General features: G+C 48.4%; 6 protein-coding genes across 6 annotated transcripts; 2 read left to right on the plus strand and 4 right to left on the minus strand.

The window, feature by feature from the left end:
• Positions 1–752: 752 nt before the first annotated feature.
• On the minus strand, positions 753–2547 carry ANOM_009806 (ribose phosphate diphosphokinase subunit PRS1; the record flags this gene model as incomplete). Its single annotated transcript, XM_015555062.1, has 5 exons — positions 2217–2547; positions 2142–2151; positions 1968–2088; positions 839–1896; positions 753–783 (listed from the first exon to the last, which is right to left on the minus strand). The coding sequence occupies exons 1-5, from the start codon at positions 2473–2475 to the stop codon at positions 753–755; spliced, it is 1479 nt and encodes a 492-aa protein (XP_015403559.1). The 5' UTR covers positions 2476–2547.
• Positions 2548–2718: 171 nt separating this feature from the next.
• On the plus strand, positions 2719–3551 carry ANOM_009807 (bifunctional precorrin-2 dehydrogenase/sirohydrochlorin ferrochelatase MET8; the record flags this gene model as incomplete). The annotated part of the gene is made up of 3 exons (XM_015555063.1): positions 2719–2814; positions 2892–3373; positions 3422–3551. The coding sequence occupies 3 exons, from the start codon at positions 2719–2721 to the stop codon at positions 3549–3551; spliced, it is 708 nt and encodes a 235-aa protein (XP_015403560.1).
• A 417-nt stretch (positions 3552–3968) lies between these two features.
• ANOM_009808 (TPR domain protein) lies at positions 3969–6872 on the minus strand (the record flags this gene model as incomplete). Its single annotated transcript, XM_015555064.1, has 1 exon — positions 3969–6872. One exon carries the CDS (start codon positions 6870–6872, stop codon positions 3969–3971), a length of 2904 nt encoding a protein of 967 aa, XP_015403561.1.
• Positions 6873–8002: 1130 nt separating this feature from the next.
• ANOM_009809 (putative translation elongation factor eEF-3) lies at positions 8003–11488 on the minus strand (the record flags this gene model as incomplete). The annotated part of the gene is made up of 5 exons (XM_015555065.1): positions 8003–8102; positions 8165–8241; positions 8343–11238; positions 11302–11333; positions 11372–11488. The coding sequence occupies 5 exons, from the start codon at positions 11486–11488 to the stop codon at positions 8003–8005; spliced, it is 3222 nt and encodes a 1073-aa protein (XP_015403562.1).
• A 3558-nt stretch (positions 11489–15046) lies between these two features.
• On the minus strand, positions 15047–15851 carry ANOM_009810 (putative glutamine-serine rich protein MS8; the record flags this gene model as incomplete). The annotated part of the gene is made up of 3 exons (XM_015555066.1): positions 15047–15070; positions 15138–15554; positions 15699–15851. 3 exons carry the CDS (start codon positions 15849–15851, stop codon positions 15047–15049), a joined length of 594 nt encoding a protein of 197 aa, XP_015403553.1.
• Positions 15852–16779: 928 nt separating this feature from the next.
• Positions 16780–17559, plus strand: ANOM_009811 (trans-aconitate 2-methyltransferase; the record flags this gene model as incomplete). The annotated part of the gene is made up of 1 exon (XM_015555067.1): positions 16780–17559. One exon carries the CDS (start codon positions 16780–16782, stop codon positions 17557–17559), a length of 780 nt encoding a protein of 259 aa, XP_015403552.1.
• Between the last annotated feature and the right edge of the window lie 532 nt (positions 17560–18091).

Below are 18091 nucleotides of genomic sequence, written 5' to 3' on the forward strand. Positions count from 1 at the left end.
AAATATATTTCAGAAGTAGATTTGAGACTACGATGAATGCAAGTACAGAAATGTTCGAGACGTTCTCTTGCACCAGTTCCACTGGCCGAGGCCACGAAATACGAAAATTTCAGAAACCGGTGCCTTCACTCCTCGACAGCCCTGCAGCTAACTACCCCCGTGCCGATTGACACAAAGAGCAGATAGCGAGACAGAACCGAATTTGTTCTCCCAACGCTCCGTTAAGAACAATCTTGTGAGTTTGCAAGATGTTCCTGCAGTACCCAGAGTGGACTGCATCGCTGGTGTAGTAAAAGTATGGTTTGCCGGCTATTGGCTTCCCAATGAAATCAAGGCACAACTAAGTAACAAAGCATAAATAAAGCCACATCATATGTAGCCACAGGAGGCTGATCTTCCTATTTGAAGCGAGACCTAAAATGGTCGTTTGTGCGATGCTGAGATAAGTATGTTGAATCGATGCCCAGATAGGGTAACGGTTTTGAAACTTGTTAGAAAGAAATCGCCTAAGGTATCATGAGAGATGTACGGCCATAATTGTACGGGAGAAAGCAGAAGCCTGCGAAGTGAAAGCAAGTAACCGCCATCTGGTATAGAGGATATGAAATTCATCATTTTCAGGTCGTTACTCGCTTGAAGTCATCATCAATCAATGCGTCAAGTTCATGTTATACCGTAGTAGGCACGATGGCGAGATTTTACCACGTCCAAAAAGCATGGGAATAGAAAAAGGCGTAGTTGAAGAATACACGTTAGTCGTTCAGATGGAAAAGTGCCGAAACACTTCAGCAAGCGTTAGGATTCCCCAGTACAGCCGTGAATTGAAGGATAAACTTACCTTTCACCATAATGATGGCGTCTAATGCTCTCTGAGATAAGAGTCGATATATCGATGATGACCAACTTCTTCGATTTCTTAACCATCTGTTCCGAGATGGGGAAAGTGTTGGTCACTACAATGTAGTCAATCGCTTCGCACTCTTCCATTTGCTCAAGGGATTTATCTCCAAAGAGTCCGTGGGTTGCGATGCAGTAGACCTTCTTAGCACCACCCTTCTTCACCACAGTCTCTGCAGCAGCAATCCATGATCCACTTTTGTCAATCATGTCATCGACGAGGAACACAGTCCTATCACGGACGTCGCCCACGAAAGTAATGGTCTTCTCTCGCTCGACAGCTCGTCCTACACTACCTTCTTCATCAGATGATTCAGCAGCATCAAACGAGCCGCCAAGAGCATGGTCACCCGGTAAAGATGACGTGGTGGAGATGAAGGATTCCGCCATTGGGTCAGGAACAGAATCAGAATGATCTGCTACAGTCTGTCCGGGTGTAGTGTCTCCTGACGCGGGCGTAGAATCGACGGGGGGATAATCATCATCGACGAGGTGACCCTCTACGAGTCTCCCAGTGATTACGTCGTGTACTCGGACATCCGTACACCCGTGGGCAGCCTCTAGCTCTGACGGGCGTCGAGCACCCGTTAGAATGTCTGGAAGCAAGGCATTTGCCGATAACAATGATTCCATGTTATCAGATAACCTATGCACCTCTTCAGCTTGCGAATTATCACGGCTTCCAGTCTGTACGTGGAGTACAAACGGATCGTCCTCTTTTTGGACAGGCGTGCAGTCGTCATCTATGGAATCAAAGAAGACCGTACTGTCCGTCATAGCCATATTCATCTTGGGCCGTCGCCTATCGGTAGTGACGATGCCGAAGTTGAGCTTCAGGGTGTCCGCCAATGATGTAACACGCTTAGTGCCCCCAGCGTTCTTGCTGACAACGACTGCCTCTTTCCAGCCGGGAACATTCATGCGGATCCAACGAGCGATATAGGGCTCGGCAAACAGGTTGTCCACTGGTTTGCCGAAGAACCCCTGCATCTGGGATGCCTATATATTTCCTGATGAGAAATATGTCCAGGAAAAGACACCACACTGTCGCCAACTGCTTTGTGACTCACATGCAAGTCCAATGTTATCACATGGTCTACTCCAGCAACTGAGAGGAGGTTTGCCAGCATGCGGGCGGTGATGGCACCACGGTGGCTCTTCTTTTTAGATTGGCGAGAGTATGGGAAATACCTCGGCTAGGTCAGCATCAATTGTGCGATAGTCAAACTAGGCAGGCAGCATACGGTATGACCGCTAGGATAAGCCACAAGTTAGCCAGCTAAGATATTGAAAGAAAGACTGAATTTGGTGAAACATACCTGTGATGGACTTCGCAGAACCTCCTTTGCAGGCAGAGATCATGATCAAGAGTTCCATGACACTATCATTGATCCTCTCACTGCCACTCTGGACAATATAGACATCTTGGTTCCGTACTGAGACACCAATGTTTACACTTGTCTCCCCATTGGCGAATTTACCTAAGTCTGCCCGGGCGGGTTGAGTCCCTAACCGGTCGCAGACCACCTTCGCAAGTGTGGGATGCGATGTCCCAGAGAAAATCTGTACTCCCCGCATTTTGATATAATTATGTGCTAGAATAAGACATGGAAAAGCGACTTGGGGGAAGGTTCAAGGTGGTGGTAGAATGGGGAGCCCACGATGAGCAACGGGAAAGAAAGAAAAAAATTTGAAGAGAAAAATAGCTGGAGCTTTGCGTCACGGGATTTTGTTGCTCCACGTACCGAAAAGTCCCCGCCAACATCCCTCCGATAAACCCCGCTTTGCTGATAATCGAAGCCCAATTCCACCAATTCCAATATGTCGCGGAAATTTCCTGAAGTCCAGGGAGGAGGCTCGCTCATTGTTGCCTGGCAGGTAAAAGACAAACATGTCTTAGTTGTAGGAGGTGGAGAGGTAAGCTCCTTTCGCTAGCAATCAATGCTACTATATATATTTGGAATACGTTTTGACTGGTTATATGCTGAGCATAGGTAGCCGCCGGTCGTATCCTCCATGCCCTTAACGCTGATGCCAAAGTAACGGTTGTCTGTCCTGCCTCTGGTCTCAATGATGAAGTAGCATTTCGGGTATCCGAGGGTCAAGTGTCTCACATCGACCGGAACTTCGAGCCAACAGACCTTGAAGGAGCAGATATGGTTCTCTGTGCCATTGACGACCCAGACGCCTCGACCCGCGTATGGAAACTGTGTAAAGAGAAGAAAATACCCGCAAACATCGCCGATGTACCTCCCGAATGTGACTTCTACTTCGGTAGTGTGCATCGGGATGGCCCGTTACAGGTGATGGTCAGCACGAATGGAAATGGCCCCAAGCTTGCGAGTATGGTACGAAAGAAAATCGCCGACACTCTCCCCGACAATATGGGCGCCGCAATAGAAAATGTGGGCAAATTGCGGAGAAAGCTAAGGGAGGTAGCTCCCAACGTAGGAGAAGGTCCTAAAAGGATGAAATGGTAGGTGGTCCAATATACCCTACAAACCTCTACTGACATTTTACCCAGGATGTCTGGAGTCTGTGAATCTTGGGGCCTAGGTGAACTTGTACAGATGAATGACCAGGATATGGATAGGCTCCTAGCCCATTACGAGTCCGGCAAGATCCCCACATTCGATGAAGTCCGGTCTAACTGACCGCCACCTTTGCATACACTCCAGCCGACGTTTCCAGGCAGTGAGATCGTCATTGGCTTCATGTCTCCAAGCCTGGGAATCATCCCTTGCCCAAGATTTATCTCAGTGGAAAGGAGCCCGTTGCTTTCATAGCAGAGCAAGCATATATGTACATGTACCGGAGCGTCGTGGTCAACCCCGATATCAAGCAGCTTTTCAGCGGATAATCGTTACAGACCTCTGCTTGTTGACAAGAAGTCAACATGTTTCCTACGTTCAAGGAATGATCACCTATAACCTACGAGAATCGGGTTTCGTACGGGCCATGATAACCGAACTTGGATTAAGAAGGGAAAGATGCAATATGTAGTCTCTGGGATGGGATTTTGTGCACCGATCTATGATGAAAATGAAAACTTAATCAGATAGGAAGCCTGCTTATGTGCTTCCAACCTCACTCTGCAGCTCCTTCAACTGCGACCACCCTTCACTATCCTCCCAGAACTCCTTGCCTTTGCCCAAAATACCCCTTACTGCACTACGAGCCTTAAACCTCCAATCTTTGGCAACGAGCTCAGCCTCACCCGCATCTTCCTGGCCTTCTTTGTCCATAGGTCCGTATTTAGAATACCCATTGCGGACCAACTTCTCTGTAGCACGTACGATTTCCATCCACTTCTTCTCATCACCCATCTGGAATGCTCCCTGTGTTGACGAGGCCACGGTGGCACGCCAAGCCTTTTCATGAGCTTCTAAGGCTTTCGTCGGCCGTCCACGCCATTGTTCAACACGGGCAACAAGAAGCCAAAGTGAGGCAGAGTGCGTGATTTGTGGCACAACCGAGTTGTCCAGCAGAGACAGAATCTGGCCAGCGATTGTACCACTGCGAATGACTTGCTGAGGAGGCTCACTGCCATTGTCAACGTTGATTACAAGCTCTTCATACTCGTAGGCACTGGTAAGGTAGTCGACAAGCATGCCCAAGATCGCAAGATCGATGCATTTTTCGCCTTTCTTATCACCGAGAATCTCGATGAGTTTCCTCTGTGCGGTAATCACATCACGGAATGGGGTAAACGGAGGAGGGATTGAAGCTGCCACCGTAAGCACGTTGTCCCAGATACGAGAGTTTGTATTCTTGAGCTGAGCCGCACGACTGAGGGCTGCAAGGGCCTCGCGCTTGTGCTTGTGAGGATCTTCCGGTGCTTTCTCTGTTTCCGGTTCGCGCTCTTCGTCTGGCAGCTGCTCCACAGCAGTAGGCGTGGATTCATCTGGCTGAGGTGTTTGTAGAATAGCTGCAGCAAGGTTGCTCCATGATTCAGCATCGTTTTCTTCCAATTGGACAGCCCGAGTAAATGAGGCCTTCGCATCATCCCAACGTTGTAGTTCAAGCTGCACGCAGCCTAGCGAGAACCAAGCGCCGTGGTTAAGACGGTTAATTTGCAAGCTCTTGCGGAAAGCTTCCTCTGCCTTTTCCAAAGCAGGCGGCTTCATCGAGAGGTAATGCCGAGCCAGAGACCTCTGAGCACGGGCGTATCTGTTATTCGAGACCTCCCACGCGCGCTCGTACATGGTTGCGTCTGAGTCAAGATCTCCCAGAATACAGAAAAGCCTTGGGGCATCAGCAGGGAGAGGCGAGAGCTCAGGTCCCTCAAACTTGTCATTTTCGTCCTCAAGGTCTTTGTTCGTAGGTTCGTAGAGTTGTCTGCGAACCGTGGACTTAGCCTTCTCCTCTCTTTCTGTAGCGGCATAGCATAGCGCAGCCTCCGCCCACATCTGTAAACGCTCATAAATTTCCAGAGCAGTGCGCAATCCTCCGAGATTGACCCAACGAGATGCCAGCTCAGCCTCGAGATCCCACCTGGTGGAGAAACTCAGAAGCCATATGTATTCAAGTCTCTCTGCAGCTGACGCGGATTCGGATTTCTCGGGTCTTGGAAGGAATGTAGTAGGTTCCTCGACAGTAGAAGTGGCTTGACTATCGAGGGTAGCGGTGTCGGCAATGACTTGATCCACAAGGGCTTGCATTTGTAAAACGGATCTTTCCACAGTTCGAGCCCTATAGCCCTCAATTCTGCTCCGAGCTAGAAGACCCTGTGTGTAGATCTGCCAGTTTGAGCTACCGCCCTCAAGAACTCGGGTGGCGTAGGGGTGTGTCTCCTCTCGAGTTAGACCATCCTCAGGTGTGGTGTTAGTTATCGCGGCCGCAAGAGCTAAGAGAATAGCGGAGTCCACAGGGCTGAGCTTTGGCTGATTCCCGGGATCAAGAGATGCCAGCATTGGCGGGAGGGTCGACTCCTCTTGTACGGTAACTTGATTATTCTGGATCTCTTGTTTCACATCTTTCGTAAAAGATATAGATTCCAGAAGGGTATCATCGTTGAGGTCTAAGTTCTTCGGCCCCGAGGGCTCCGAATCACCTGAGCTGTTGATGTTCGTATCCGCTGCATCGTCGGCACTCTTCGCAATGATGACGAGTTGACTGATATCGCGCTCTTGGAACTTGGTTCTTTTGCCCAATTTTCCGGTTAAAGCAAATTTGAAGTTCCGTTCTGATGCAGCCTTGTCGATATCTGCTCTAGCTTTGGAATCAAGACCGTGGTGAGTGTGGATAAGTGCTCTCTCGAGTAGGAATTTCCCTTTCTCTGAGCCAGCAGTATTTCCATTCAACAAAATGCTGCTAATTTGCTCCATATCGGAATAGATCGCATCCTGAAGCGTGCCAGTAATTTCTGATAGCATCTTCTGGTGAAGAAAATTGACACGCATTCTTGCCGTCCTCGCAACCAACGGGCCATTCGTAAGTAGAACATCAGTATCGGCTAGGATAGCCTTCGCAACAGCGAAAAGCTCCACATTAGGAGTCAATCTATAAGCCGCTTCGCCATCCACTGAGAGGTCGCGAATTATATGCGCTCGGACGGCTCTCAGACATGTCGGATCAGTTCGCAGAGTGGACGGAATAATTAGCTCTGCAGGGTTGAAGCTTAGTGGGGGTCCAGTGACATTGGACTGAAGAAAACTGAAGAGGGCTGCTAGACCAATGTGAAGCAGCTGCGAGCTCCGCTGTTCAGGGGTCAAGCCATCTAGTGGCGTATGAGATATGGACTTCGTCTTGTTGGCCAAAAAAGTTGTATACGAGATTTCTCCGCTAGATACACGAGCGAGAGTACTCTCATCTGCCGAATCGTGGCCAAAGACAGTCTTTGCGAGAGGTAGTTGTAAGATTGGAACTATCTCAGCATCTGCTAACTGGATAGGCTCATATAATTGCTTCAACGAGGACGCTTCATCATATAGCGTGTCTAATGACGCGGGGTAAGCAATCGAGGCCTCAGCCATTTTAAGAGTCCTAGTCGCTAAGAAAAGGGATGTCAAGTTCAAACTGGCAAAGAAGACACTGTCTCTTCTAGACAAACTAGGAAAACTCTCAAAATTGGCGGTTTGATATGGGAACCCGCGATGCCGCTCAATTAATAAAAACCCCGCCAAAAAAAAAGGCATATTTATCGATAAGGCAAAAATTTGTAAAGGCGGTGGTGGGGCTCAGGGACGTGGCACTAAGAGCTCCACAGATGGCGCACGCGAGCAAACATCCAGTGTGTAATATGGACACGCACTTCTACACCTGTACTATGATTGTTATAACGAAACACCTCCCCACCGTGACTCATTGAAATCTGTATGTTGGGTAAATAGCATTATTTAAGAATAAAGTCCTGTGGGGAGTAATCGTTTCCTTCAATCAACAAAAAATCCAATCTGAGGCTAACTAATGATTCAACCGATAAACCAGGACCAGCGAATACGGCGAAAGGCCATGGGAGCTACAGTAGAAGATGACTAGAATAGAAGTAGAAAGGATCTGGAATATGATAGATACATGGGACATAGTTGAGACAAGTGGCGTCATAGGACAGTATGGTATCGTAGTAAAGATGATTAGCTCAACAGACTTGCACATGATATATTGTGTGAAATCTAAAGTAATCAATGTATGGGTTCCTAGAGACGAGCCTATACAAGATGTCCGCTTCCCCGTGACCTACAGAGCCTTGGAAAAGACATGCAATCAATGATACGAATCCTATTCGTGTCTTTACCAATGTTCAGGACTTCAAGTATAACACGGTGTAGGCACAGAAGCTTGCTAGCAAACAGATTAGGTTAAGACGAAGACGTTTCAAAATCGAAGGACCGCCTTCGTTTAGATACTTGGAAACTTGACTACGTCAACAGAAAGGATTACGATAGTTATCAGACCGAAATGGAATATACGCCGTATTGGATAGTGGCTCTCATAGGCAGCGCGAGCATAGTTTACTACCATTTGCGCTTACAAAGAATTCTACAAGCAAAAACAAGGGCCAAGAAAGGCAGAGAGAGAATAGAAGGATTTGAAATCCGTTAATGGAAAGTAAATTCATCCGATCATAACTTCTATCGAGGACATTACAATAGCCATTCGAATATTAACCATGAGTGAAAAGTAATCCTTTAGAACAACTCGCTTTCTTTTCAATTATTCGTTTAGAATCATCCTCATCAGAGAAGACCTCCTCACCACGCTTCCTGTAGCAAGAGATTAGCATGCATTTCGCGAGAACATGGGCCCACAACTTGTGAAAACTTACTTCCTAGCCATACGCTCCTTCTTCTTCTTGCGCTGTTCGGAGCTAGTCAATTTCTTGGCCTTCTTAGGGGCTTCGATCTATTGAAGAAGTTAGAATATTATACTCAAGAGTAGCGGAAGCCACCAAATGGTTTGGAGAAAGAGGGAAAGAAGGGGGAAAAATGGGGGTTTCAACGTACCTTGTTGCCCATAGCATCGAAGGTGTCCTCCTCGTTGACCTTCTCAGTAAGACGGGGACCAGAGCCCTGGCCCTGAACCCAGTTGTGGCCGGAAGGAGTCATCTTTCCGTCGACAACAGCCCAGACTTCCTCAGTAAGGTTCTCAGTGAACTCACGAGAGTGAGTGATGATAACGACACCACCCTCGAAGGTCTTGATGGCCTTGGAAAGGGCACCCAGGGAGTCACGGTCAAGGTAGTTGGTAGGCTCGTCCAGGACGATGACGTGAGGACGCTGCCAAGAGCAGGCGGCAAGGACGACCTTGACACGCTGACCACCGGAGAGACCGCGCATACGAGAGTGGGAAACGAGTTCAGCATCGAGACCGAACTGGGCGCAGTGCTCTTCGATCTCCTTGCGAACCAGAGGACGGAACTGACCGCTGGCAAGGGCCTCCTTCTGATCAACCTCGGCAACCATCTTGGCGTGGGACTGGATGATCTCGTTACGAGGAATCCAGGCGTTGTCGCTGGTCATCATGGGGGTCCACTTCTCGCTCTTCATGCCGATGTTGTCACCGAGCAGGAAGGAACACTCGTACTCGTAAGTGTTCTTGAACTTACGACGGGAGTGGATACCAATGACCCTACGGGGGGTACCGTCGATCTTGTAGATCTTGTCCATGGCCTTCTCGTCCTCATCGGTGACGATCTTGTTGGCACGGTCCATGGTCTCACGGTCCTCACCGGTCTGGAAACGCCACTGGATGTACTCGGAGGGAGTGCTGTCGAGGTGGTTATCAATGTGGGCGAAAGCGTGCTGCTTAATGTAGGCGATACGGATGTTCTCGTGCTGGTAGACCTCACCAGCGGTGGGGATCAACTCACCAGTCAAAACGTTGACCAGTGTAGACTTACCGGCACCGTTAGGACCGATGACAGCAATACGAGATCCCAAAGACACCTGGAAGGAAATATCGGTAATCTGGGGACGAGGAGTACCGGGGTACTGGAAGGACATATCGGAGACACGAATGATGGCCTTGGCCTTGGTCTTGACACCCTCAAGGAAACCGGGCTCGGGGAACTTGAACTCCATATCGGAGGCACCCAGCTCGTAGTAAGAGCGAGCGGAAGGAACCTTCTTAACGAACTCGCTCAGGGTACCACGGTAACGCTTAAGCTTGAAGTTACGCTCGTAGTGGATGACGTGCTGGATAACGTTGTCCAAGAACTTGCTGTCGTGGGAAACAATGATGGAAGTGCAAGGGGAGGTGCAAAGGTAGTTCTCCAACCAGGCAACGTTCTTGACGTCCAAGTGGTTGGTAGGCTCATCCAGAAGAAGGATATCAGGCTTCTCGAAAACGGCACGGGCAAGGGCCAGCTTCATCTTCCAACCACCAGAGAGGGCGGTAATGGGGCCGTTGAGCTGCTCACGGAGGAAACCGAACTCTTCGAGCTTGGCTTCGACCTCTTCCTGCTTGGGGTCAAGGCCAACCTCGCGGAGCTTCTTCATGGTCCAGCCAATGACGGTTTGCTCAGTATCGGCAGAATCCAAGTCGTGCTCGACGTAGACGGTCTTGACCTCATCCTTCTTGGGGAAACCCTCAAGCTGCTCGTTGTTGATAGCACGCATAAGGGTGGTCTTACCGGTACCGTTGGGACCGAGAAGACCGTAACGCTGACCACGCTTCAAGCGAAGGTGGGTCTGGTTCAGCAGGATCTTGGCACCATAGGCAAGGGAGAAAGTGCAGTTGCACAGATCCTCACCCTCCTCCTCATCGGAGAGGACAGCATCCTCAGCAGCGGCATCAGGAGAAGCACGCTTGCGGAGGGTCTCGGCAACAGCCTTAGCTTCCTCCTCACCGACAATGGCGGTGATGTAGGGGAGAGCGTTCTGAGTCCAGCTCTCAACCTCGCCAACCTTCTCGTCAACAAGCTGACCAGCGATGGCACCGACGTAGTTGATGACGGCCTCGGACTGTTTGATCTGCTCGGCAAACTTGGGGGAAAGGATGTCCTTGAGGATACCAGCAACGGTGGAGATGTCACCAGCGGTGGAGATCTCAGGGATCTTGCCATCCTTGACATCACCGACACGGCTGAGGGTTGCCAAAGCCTGCTCGGTCTTGCCACGAGCTTCAGGGTCGGGAAGGGTGTCAAGGTTGTGAGTAAGACGAGGCATCAACTTAGGCAAGAAAGGAGCGACAATCTGAGGGTCCTCGACGAGCTTACACATGTTGTCGACGATGACAGCAGACTTACGCTTGATGGCAGTCTCACGCTCGACAAGACCACGGTCAAGCAGGGGGACCATGATAGCGAGGGTAGGTCCAGTGACATCGGAAACGAAAGTGGTGGCACCGAGCAAGTGAACGGTCTCGGGGACGTTCTCAGGCTTGGAGATACACTTAATGAGCTCGGGAATGAAGCGCTCGATATCCTTGTTGACGATAAGACCGCAGACCTTCTCCATGGTGGAGTAAGCGGCCTTCTTGATGTCGGCCTTGGTATCCCACATGGCCTCGGAGACAGCAGGGATCAGGGCGGGGACCTGGCAAGAGACCTGAGCGGGAGCGGTCTCAATGAGAGAGTTGAGGCACTCAAGAGCGCACAGCTTCTCAGTCCACTTCTGGGCAGTCTCGAGAGACTCGAGGATAGGAGGAATGACAGCCTTGACGGCGTTGCCGTTGATACCCTTGACAATGGCAATGGCGGCACTCTGGGCGGCGTCCTTGACGTTGGTCATCTTGTCACCAACGGCAGTGAGGACAGGGCGGAGAAGAGTGACGAGGTGAGGCTCAACACCGGGGGCGATGGTGGCGTGGGAAGCAACGGCCCGGATAGCGTCACAAGCGCGCTGGCGGGCATTGGCATCCTTCTTGTTAGAGAGCTGCTTCTTGAGATCTTCGGCGAGCCTAGGTTGCGTTAGTCAACTGATTCGAGAAGATTTTTCTCTCGAAGCGGGGTATCCAACATACTTCAGGGGGAGGGCTTGTTCAGGGATAGGCCGCTAAGGAGGTGAGCAATATTGTCGGTAGCGGCGTTGACCTCATCCTGCGAGGAGGAGATGTTGAGGTTCTTGAGCAAGTCCTCGAGGACAGAGAGAGACTGAGCGGTCTCCTTGCTGGAAACAGCAGGAACCGAAGAGGCAGCAGCAGCAGGCATTTTGGGCGTAAGAAAGTCGGAAATCGTAAATTCGAAAAAGAGGAAGAATGTAAAAGAGAAAAAAGCAAGAACGGTCAAAAAATCGTTCTATTAGGGTATCTCGATAAGAGGTGACGGCCCACGAAAAACTGTGTCTTGACGAAGCAGACACAGAACACGCTCTAAACGGCCGAAGGGAAATCTAACTTTTTGATTTGTCTAAAAGACAAAAGGGAAAAAAAACACAAGTTTTCACAAAAGAGAGGACCAGACCTCTTTGAAGGAGATAGGAGGGGATATGGTAAGAGGAGAGAGGAGGAGGGGAAAAAAGTGGATGGGGATGGATGATATTTATCGGTTTGTGGACTACTTTTTCGCCGCCCAACCCTCCAAGAGAGGCAACCATTGCAAAATTTTTTTTCTTTTCTCCCACCATCCCGCGCTAGACCCGGAACCGGGTTAGCGCCGATGGCTGTCGAAGCAACCAAGCCGATAGGGCCCGTGGCTGCGTTGGGATCAATCAGTGGCTGATGATTGGTCCACTGGTGGGATAGGCAAAGCCGTCGTCTCGCCCGACCAGAGAGTTTTCTGGTTTTTTGGTCTCGCCAATTTAGGCGGACAATCCGAGGATGCGACAAAAGAACCTTGGGAATTAATTTTGACCGTTATGAATAAATTCCAGCAATCGGGGTTTTGCCTTAAAGGAAAGGCATTGATAGGCGTCGCGGATTCAATAAAAGTAATTTCGGCCTGAGGCGACTAAAAATACTACTCTTGTTAGTCGTAGTTACTAGTATGAGGATGCCGTTGTTTCCGCCAGTTGGCCCCATTGCAACTGCAAACTACTACATCTATTAAGGGCAAACGGGAAACAAGGCTGTCAGCCCCTTGACAAGGGATTCTGTACTCTGTAGTGAGTCCTTGAATCACTTTTTCCTGATCAATATCTACTAGGATTCACGGGCGGTTACAGAATTATGGCGACAGGCTGATGGTATCCCTCCGCCCTCCAACTAAACTTACAGGCGGTAGGATAGCGCGCATCCCTTGAATATCCTTAGCGGGCTAGGCTAATGTATTTCAGTCCCTGACAGGGCATGAATCCGGGGATGCAACACTGGCTAATCCACCATGATTAGTGTCCGTTCCCGTGTGAATGAATGGGTTGGGCCTGCAGGTGCTGGTGCTATTTCTGTTGCCACCCTCAGATCGCTCCCCCAGACTTTAGGTGGCGCAGCCGAGTTTCTAGACATTCGAAGCCTTCTTTGGATAAAAAAAAGATAAAAATAAAAAATGAGAATAAAAATAAAAAAGGAGAACTAAATACGAGGAAACACAAGGCGTTTAGAGTTGACCAGAGCCATGGACTATTGAGAGCCTTCGCCGTACTCTTCCGTCATCTCAAACCTGCCGCGGGTTATGGATGGCTGAGCTGATATTGAATTGTCCCAACTCAGCGTTTGCTACGTTGACATACATAGTTGTACATCACAGTGATCCGTGTCGTCCAGGCCGCCGTAAGCGACTAGATAATATATTGAACAACTGTCTGGTTCATGTTCCATAAGTACAAGCAGCAATATCTTCTGGTAGTCTATCCTTTTTCTTTTGCGCCGAATTGGGACCTACAGTAGTTGATCGATTGAAAGGGGGATGTTAGGAGTACTTCAAAGATGGATTGTTCTACGACACGGAGCCCAGATGATACTTCTTTGACCAAAAGAGAAACAAAGCATCCAGGGATATATTCGGGGGTCGACAAGTCGACCGCTTACTCGTCGCAACCCAACGGCTGAAACGATGGCTTACATGTCGCAGCCAAGTAAGACGACGCATCACCGCCAATTTGGATGAGAGTTAAATCACACCGCTGAATGCGTGCTTTTCATCCTGGCAGGCTATATCCTGCGTTAATGCCTGTGATATGTACACAGGGGACGAGCGTATGCAAGACTATGCAGCGCTGATGATCTGTCGAACTCCAGACGGAGAAATGATAAAGTCAAAAAAAACCCTTATCGTCAGTATCCCTTATCAACCATCGAATTTTGACTTTTTTTTTCGTCCCATCCTTCACGCTTAAGTTCAAATCTCCGGATTTTCCCACTCCTTATCCTTATCCCCCGCGAAAACCTCGGAGATGAGTGGCAATAAGAAAACAAAAGGGGAACGTGAAAAAAAAATTTCCTCCTGTTGAAGTAAAATTTTCACGAGCTAATAAAACCACCCAGCGAATCATTCTTTGACCCATAGATTCATTGTTTAAAAGTTTTACATTCCTACTATGGAGTAATATTTTTTTTTCTTTTAGCCAAGGTTTGAACGAATCACCCTTACTTGTGATTCATACTAGACAACGTAATCAAAATTATCCCGTCATCATCTGTTGTATGGTTGAAGTGCCATCCTTCCATAGTCGTTCTAGACAGTTCCTCAGGAAGAAGAAGAATAATAATGAATATCTTTTTCTTTTACCCCTATAATCCATGTTATTTTAATGATCCAGCACTGTACTTACTCTCTTACTCATCTAATTCTCACCACCAAATGACTATTCAATGATTAGTAGCACAGTCATCATTACTCGTAGTATTGCCTACTATTGCCACTTGACACCAACCCACCAATCAATGTTGTTCAAATGGAATTTTCCCACTTCAATAATAAAAAAAAAAGAAAGAAACCAAAGCTCGCCAGTCCTGTCCGCCTAGTGTATGTGCATGTCTACCTAGTGTGGACCAATATTGCCTTTTTAGTAGCTACCGGCAGCACATGAATTCGCCACTTCTGTCATCGCAAGCTTAAGTGGTTCAACCTCTTATCGTTTTTTGCCTTATCCGACAGCTTCCTAACTTCTCAAGAGCCTTCTACTAGCACATTCACGGTGTAGGGAGGCTACCGGGTCATACCATCCGGCGGCACCACTCGGTATTTCATCGGCTCAAGCCCGCAAAACCTAAACGGGGGAAAAAAAGAAAAAAAAAAAAAAAATTCAACGGCGTCATATATCCCGTGATTATTCTTTAAAGTTGTCGGATTTGACCCGCAGAAATGGAAGTATCCGACGCAGAGCAGATTCGCGTGTGGCGATATGGTATCTCAAAGACCAATGGGGCTACCATACTTGATGTCATTGTCCATGTTGTCTTTTCCTGATTCTCAGAGGTTCCACTCTACGTTAAGCTCCTAGTCTTGTTCAAGTGGAGTTTTTTATACACAGTAGGTTGGGTAATGCAAGCACCATGGAGGCATGTGGCCATTATGAATGGCAACCAAGGAATGCAGCTATACGTTGTCTCATAGTCTCAAACTGCAATATTGGTTCAGCTAAGGATAGGGACATACAGAAAACGAAAAGCTTCAGCAACAACAGACCAACACTAATACCAGCTTCTGGTACAGATAAGATATCCTGTTCCTGCTCTTGTGGCCATGATAATGCAAAAAGAAGTATCACTGGTGTTACCACATCGTTTGCCCCTTATGAGCCACCTAATCACTGGAAGAGGAGCTTGAGCTCGAGCTCGACGAGCTGGAACTGGACTTGCGCTTGTGGTGTTTCTTATCTTTTTGTGCTTTTTATCTTTCTTGTGCTTCTTGTGACTGTTTCACAGAGTTAGCATGCAGAATCTAATAGATATTCAGCAGATAACGATCATGTATGACAGACGTACGCTTTGCTGACTAGATTCGCGCCTGCAGCTCCAACCAATGCACCTCCTGCCGTACCTAGTAGTCCGCCCCCAAGCTTATGGCCAACGAAACCACCCCCGGCAGCGCCAAGAATCGACGAACCAAGCCCTCTCTCCCCTTCCTGTCCCGCCGGGCCAGGGGCGTGTCCTGCGTGAGATGCGTAACCCGACTGCGAGCTATCGCCGTAATATGAAGCACTCTCACCCTGGCGAGATTGCTGCTGGGGGTAGGGGGAGTGGCCACCGGCTTGCGGTGGGTTCATATACGAGCCTTGTCCGTGGCTATAATCGCCAGGATAACCTCCTTGCTGGGGGCCGGCACCGTAGGGTGGGGGATAATTCTGCTGCTGGCCGTACGATGGATATTGGGGGTGAGGTTGCTGATCGTACGCAGGCTGAGATAAGTTGTAACATGAAAGTGTTAGTAGATAGTGAGAAGCCAAGAAATAGTTCCACTCTCATGCAGCGATAGCCGCGGTGGATGCATGGTCCCAAGTAGTACGTATAGGGAGGGAAGACAGCACTCAAGTTTGACATACTGTAGATTGATAGTAGCCTTGCTGCGGAGGCTGCCCATATTGGTTTTGTGCAGGGTAGTTACCTGGCTGGCCTCCATATGCACCATACTGGTTATCGCCATGTGGCGGTGCCCCGTACTGATTGTATTGGTGGCCACCGTACTGGTCAGACATGATGAGTACCTGGGTAAGCTTATAATGTTATGAGGTGTGCAACAGTATGTGGATCAAAGCCAAGAATGCAAGCCAAGAGAGGAAGTCGAAAGCCTTGAGTCAGACAATTATTGAGGTTACTTTTCTACTTGGGAATGACAGCTGACAAGTGAAGGAAGGAACAATGTGGCTTCGCGGGGTAAAAGGGGCTGTGTTAATCAAAGAACGACCCATACATAGTACAGAAACAGGAGTTTTTAAGTCGATCGATATCATGTTAGAGAAGTTTCTGTATTTAGTAAATACTAGCAAGTGCATCATAATGAGCATTCCCAATCGCTCTCAAGGTTGACTATCGATCGTATAATGTCTCTTTCTCTTTGCCACAAAGACCCTTTTATGCTGTATGTACGGAGAGCTCTGATATTTGCGCTGCTCCGATATGAGAAACTGGGAACCGTAACCGCACCTGATGAAGTCCCAAAAATCAGCTCCCCCAGTATCCATGTCTACGATGATAGAGAAAACATAGAGCGACGGCGTTATTGATTGTTAATCGGAGGAACACTGGCCTGTAGTAATAGGCAAGGTTTCAGAGCTGATCCGATATGCATCTAGCTAAATCCGGAACCTCCGATTTTCGCTACTATCCAAGTGTACCTGGTCAATCAGAATTGCTAGCAATGCTACAATAGTATATCTATTGTCTAATTCCCATCAATATCGAACAGTATTCATTGTATATAATCCAGGCCGATAAAACTTACAACTAGAATCTTACCTCTCAAGAAAATTGACTTCTTTGACGACATTGCCAAGCTACCATTTATCCTTCTACCTCATGTTTACCTATACTCAATCGTTGCTTACAAGACGCGCCTTGCTCTTCGGGAAGTCATCCCTCACACAGTTATCGAATTATAGAGCACTATCCTTCTCATCAAGAGTCATGTCTACAAATGACTGGAGCGCCACTCAATATCTGAAGTTTGAAGATGAGCGGACTATGCCGGCTCGCGACCTCCTTGCTCGGGTTCCTCTCCAAGCCCCAAGAAGAATAGTTGATCTGGGCTGTGGACCGGGCAATTCAACCGCCGTTTTGGCGACTCGTTACCCTGATGCTCATATCGTGGGAATGGATTCATCACCCGACATGATCCAGAAAGCGAAGTCGTCTCTCCCAGCCTATGAGTTCAGCGTCGAAGATCTGCGGTCCTATTCTCCGCCTCCGTCAGTCGATCTTTTCTTTTCCAATGCTGTTTTCCAATGGCTAAAGAAAGAAGAGCGGATTGTAGTCATTAAGGGCCTAATGGAGACTCAACCTTCTGGAGGAGTGTTTGCCTTTCAAGTGCCAGACAATCTAATGGAGCCCTCCCATGTCCTGATGAGGGAGGTTGCCATTAATGGCCCCTGGGCGTCCACTCTCAGCAATGTCGGCAGAGATACCTTTCAGTCACCACAGGAAATATATGATCAACTGAAGGATTTGTCTTCTGAGGTGAACATTTTTAGAACTGAGTACTACCACTCACTTGAGGATCATAAAGCCATCGTGGAGTGGGTAAAGGGCACCGGGTTAAGACCCTATGTTGATCCATTGTCGCTGCAAGATAAGGAAGCGTTTTTGAGCGACTATCTGAAACGGTTGGAGAGTGCATATCCCAAGTTGATCGATGGTCGGGTTCTGCTACCCTATCCACGCTTGTTTGTCGTTGCGGTCAGGAAATAAAACAAGGTTTTTATAACAGACGACCGAGTCAATAATGCTTACCAGATATGCCCTAGGTTAAAGACGGAAGTATTGCTCAGCAATGTCTATAGTATACGAGCTATGTACAAAACATCAGTACGCATGCTAAATACAAGTATATTGTCAGAGTCCTTTCCTATTAGAGGGGTCAATATCATCTAGACTACTCACTCGCCTGAAGAAGACTGCTATCTACCCATCTCGAGACTCAGCTCGGATAGCCCTTCCTATTCATGAAGCTAAAGGAAGAAGGTGAGCATGCGCGGACTGTCCTATCATTATATCGCTCGTCGGAATAAAGGTGGCTTGTATGGAGGACTGCCGTAGGACAATATTTAAATCTTTCGCCTGGTCCAAGCAGCTTGGCAATGGAGGCGTTGGGAAAAACCAGGCTCCATCCAATTTATTGGACCACGGGGAGGAGAGGATACAACCAATGAATATGCCCAAGTCCCGTTGTGGATAGGAGAGAGTGAGAAGCCTAGAATCACCTGTAGCAATAGCGGCTTAT

The sequence above is a fragment of the Aspergillus nomiae genome, assembly GCF_001204775.2.
Source record: "Aspergillus nomiae NRRL 13137 chromosome Unknown contig00328, whole genome shotgun sequence".
Classification (NCBI taxonomy): Eukaryota; Fungi; Ascomycota; class Eurotiomycetes; order Eurotiales; family Aspergillaceae; genus Aspergillus; species Aspergillus nomiae.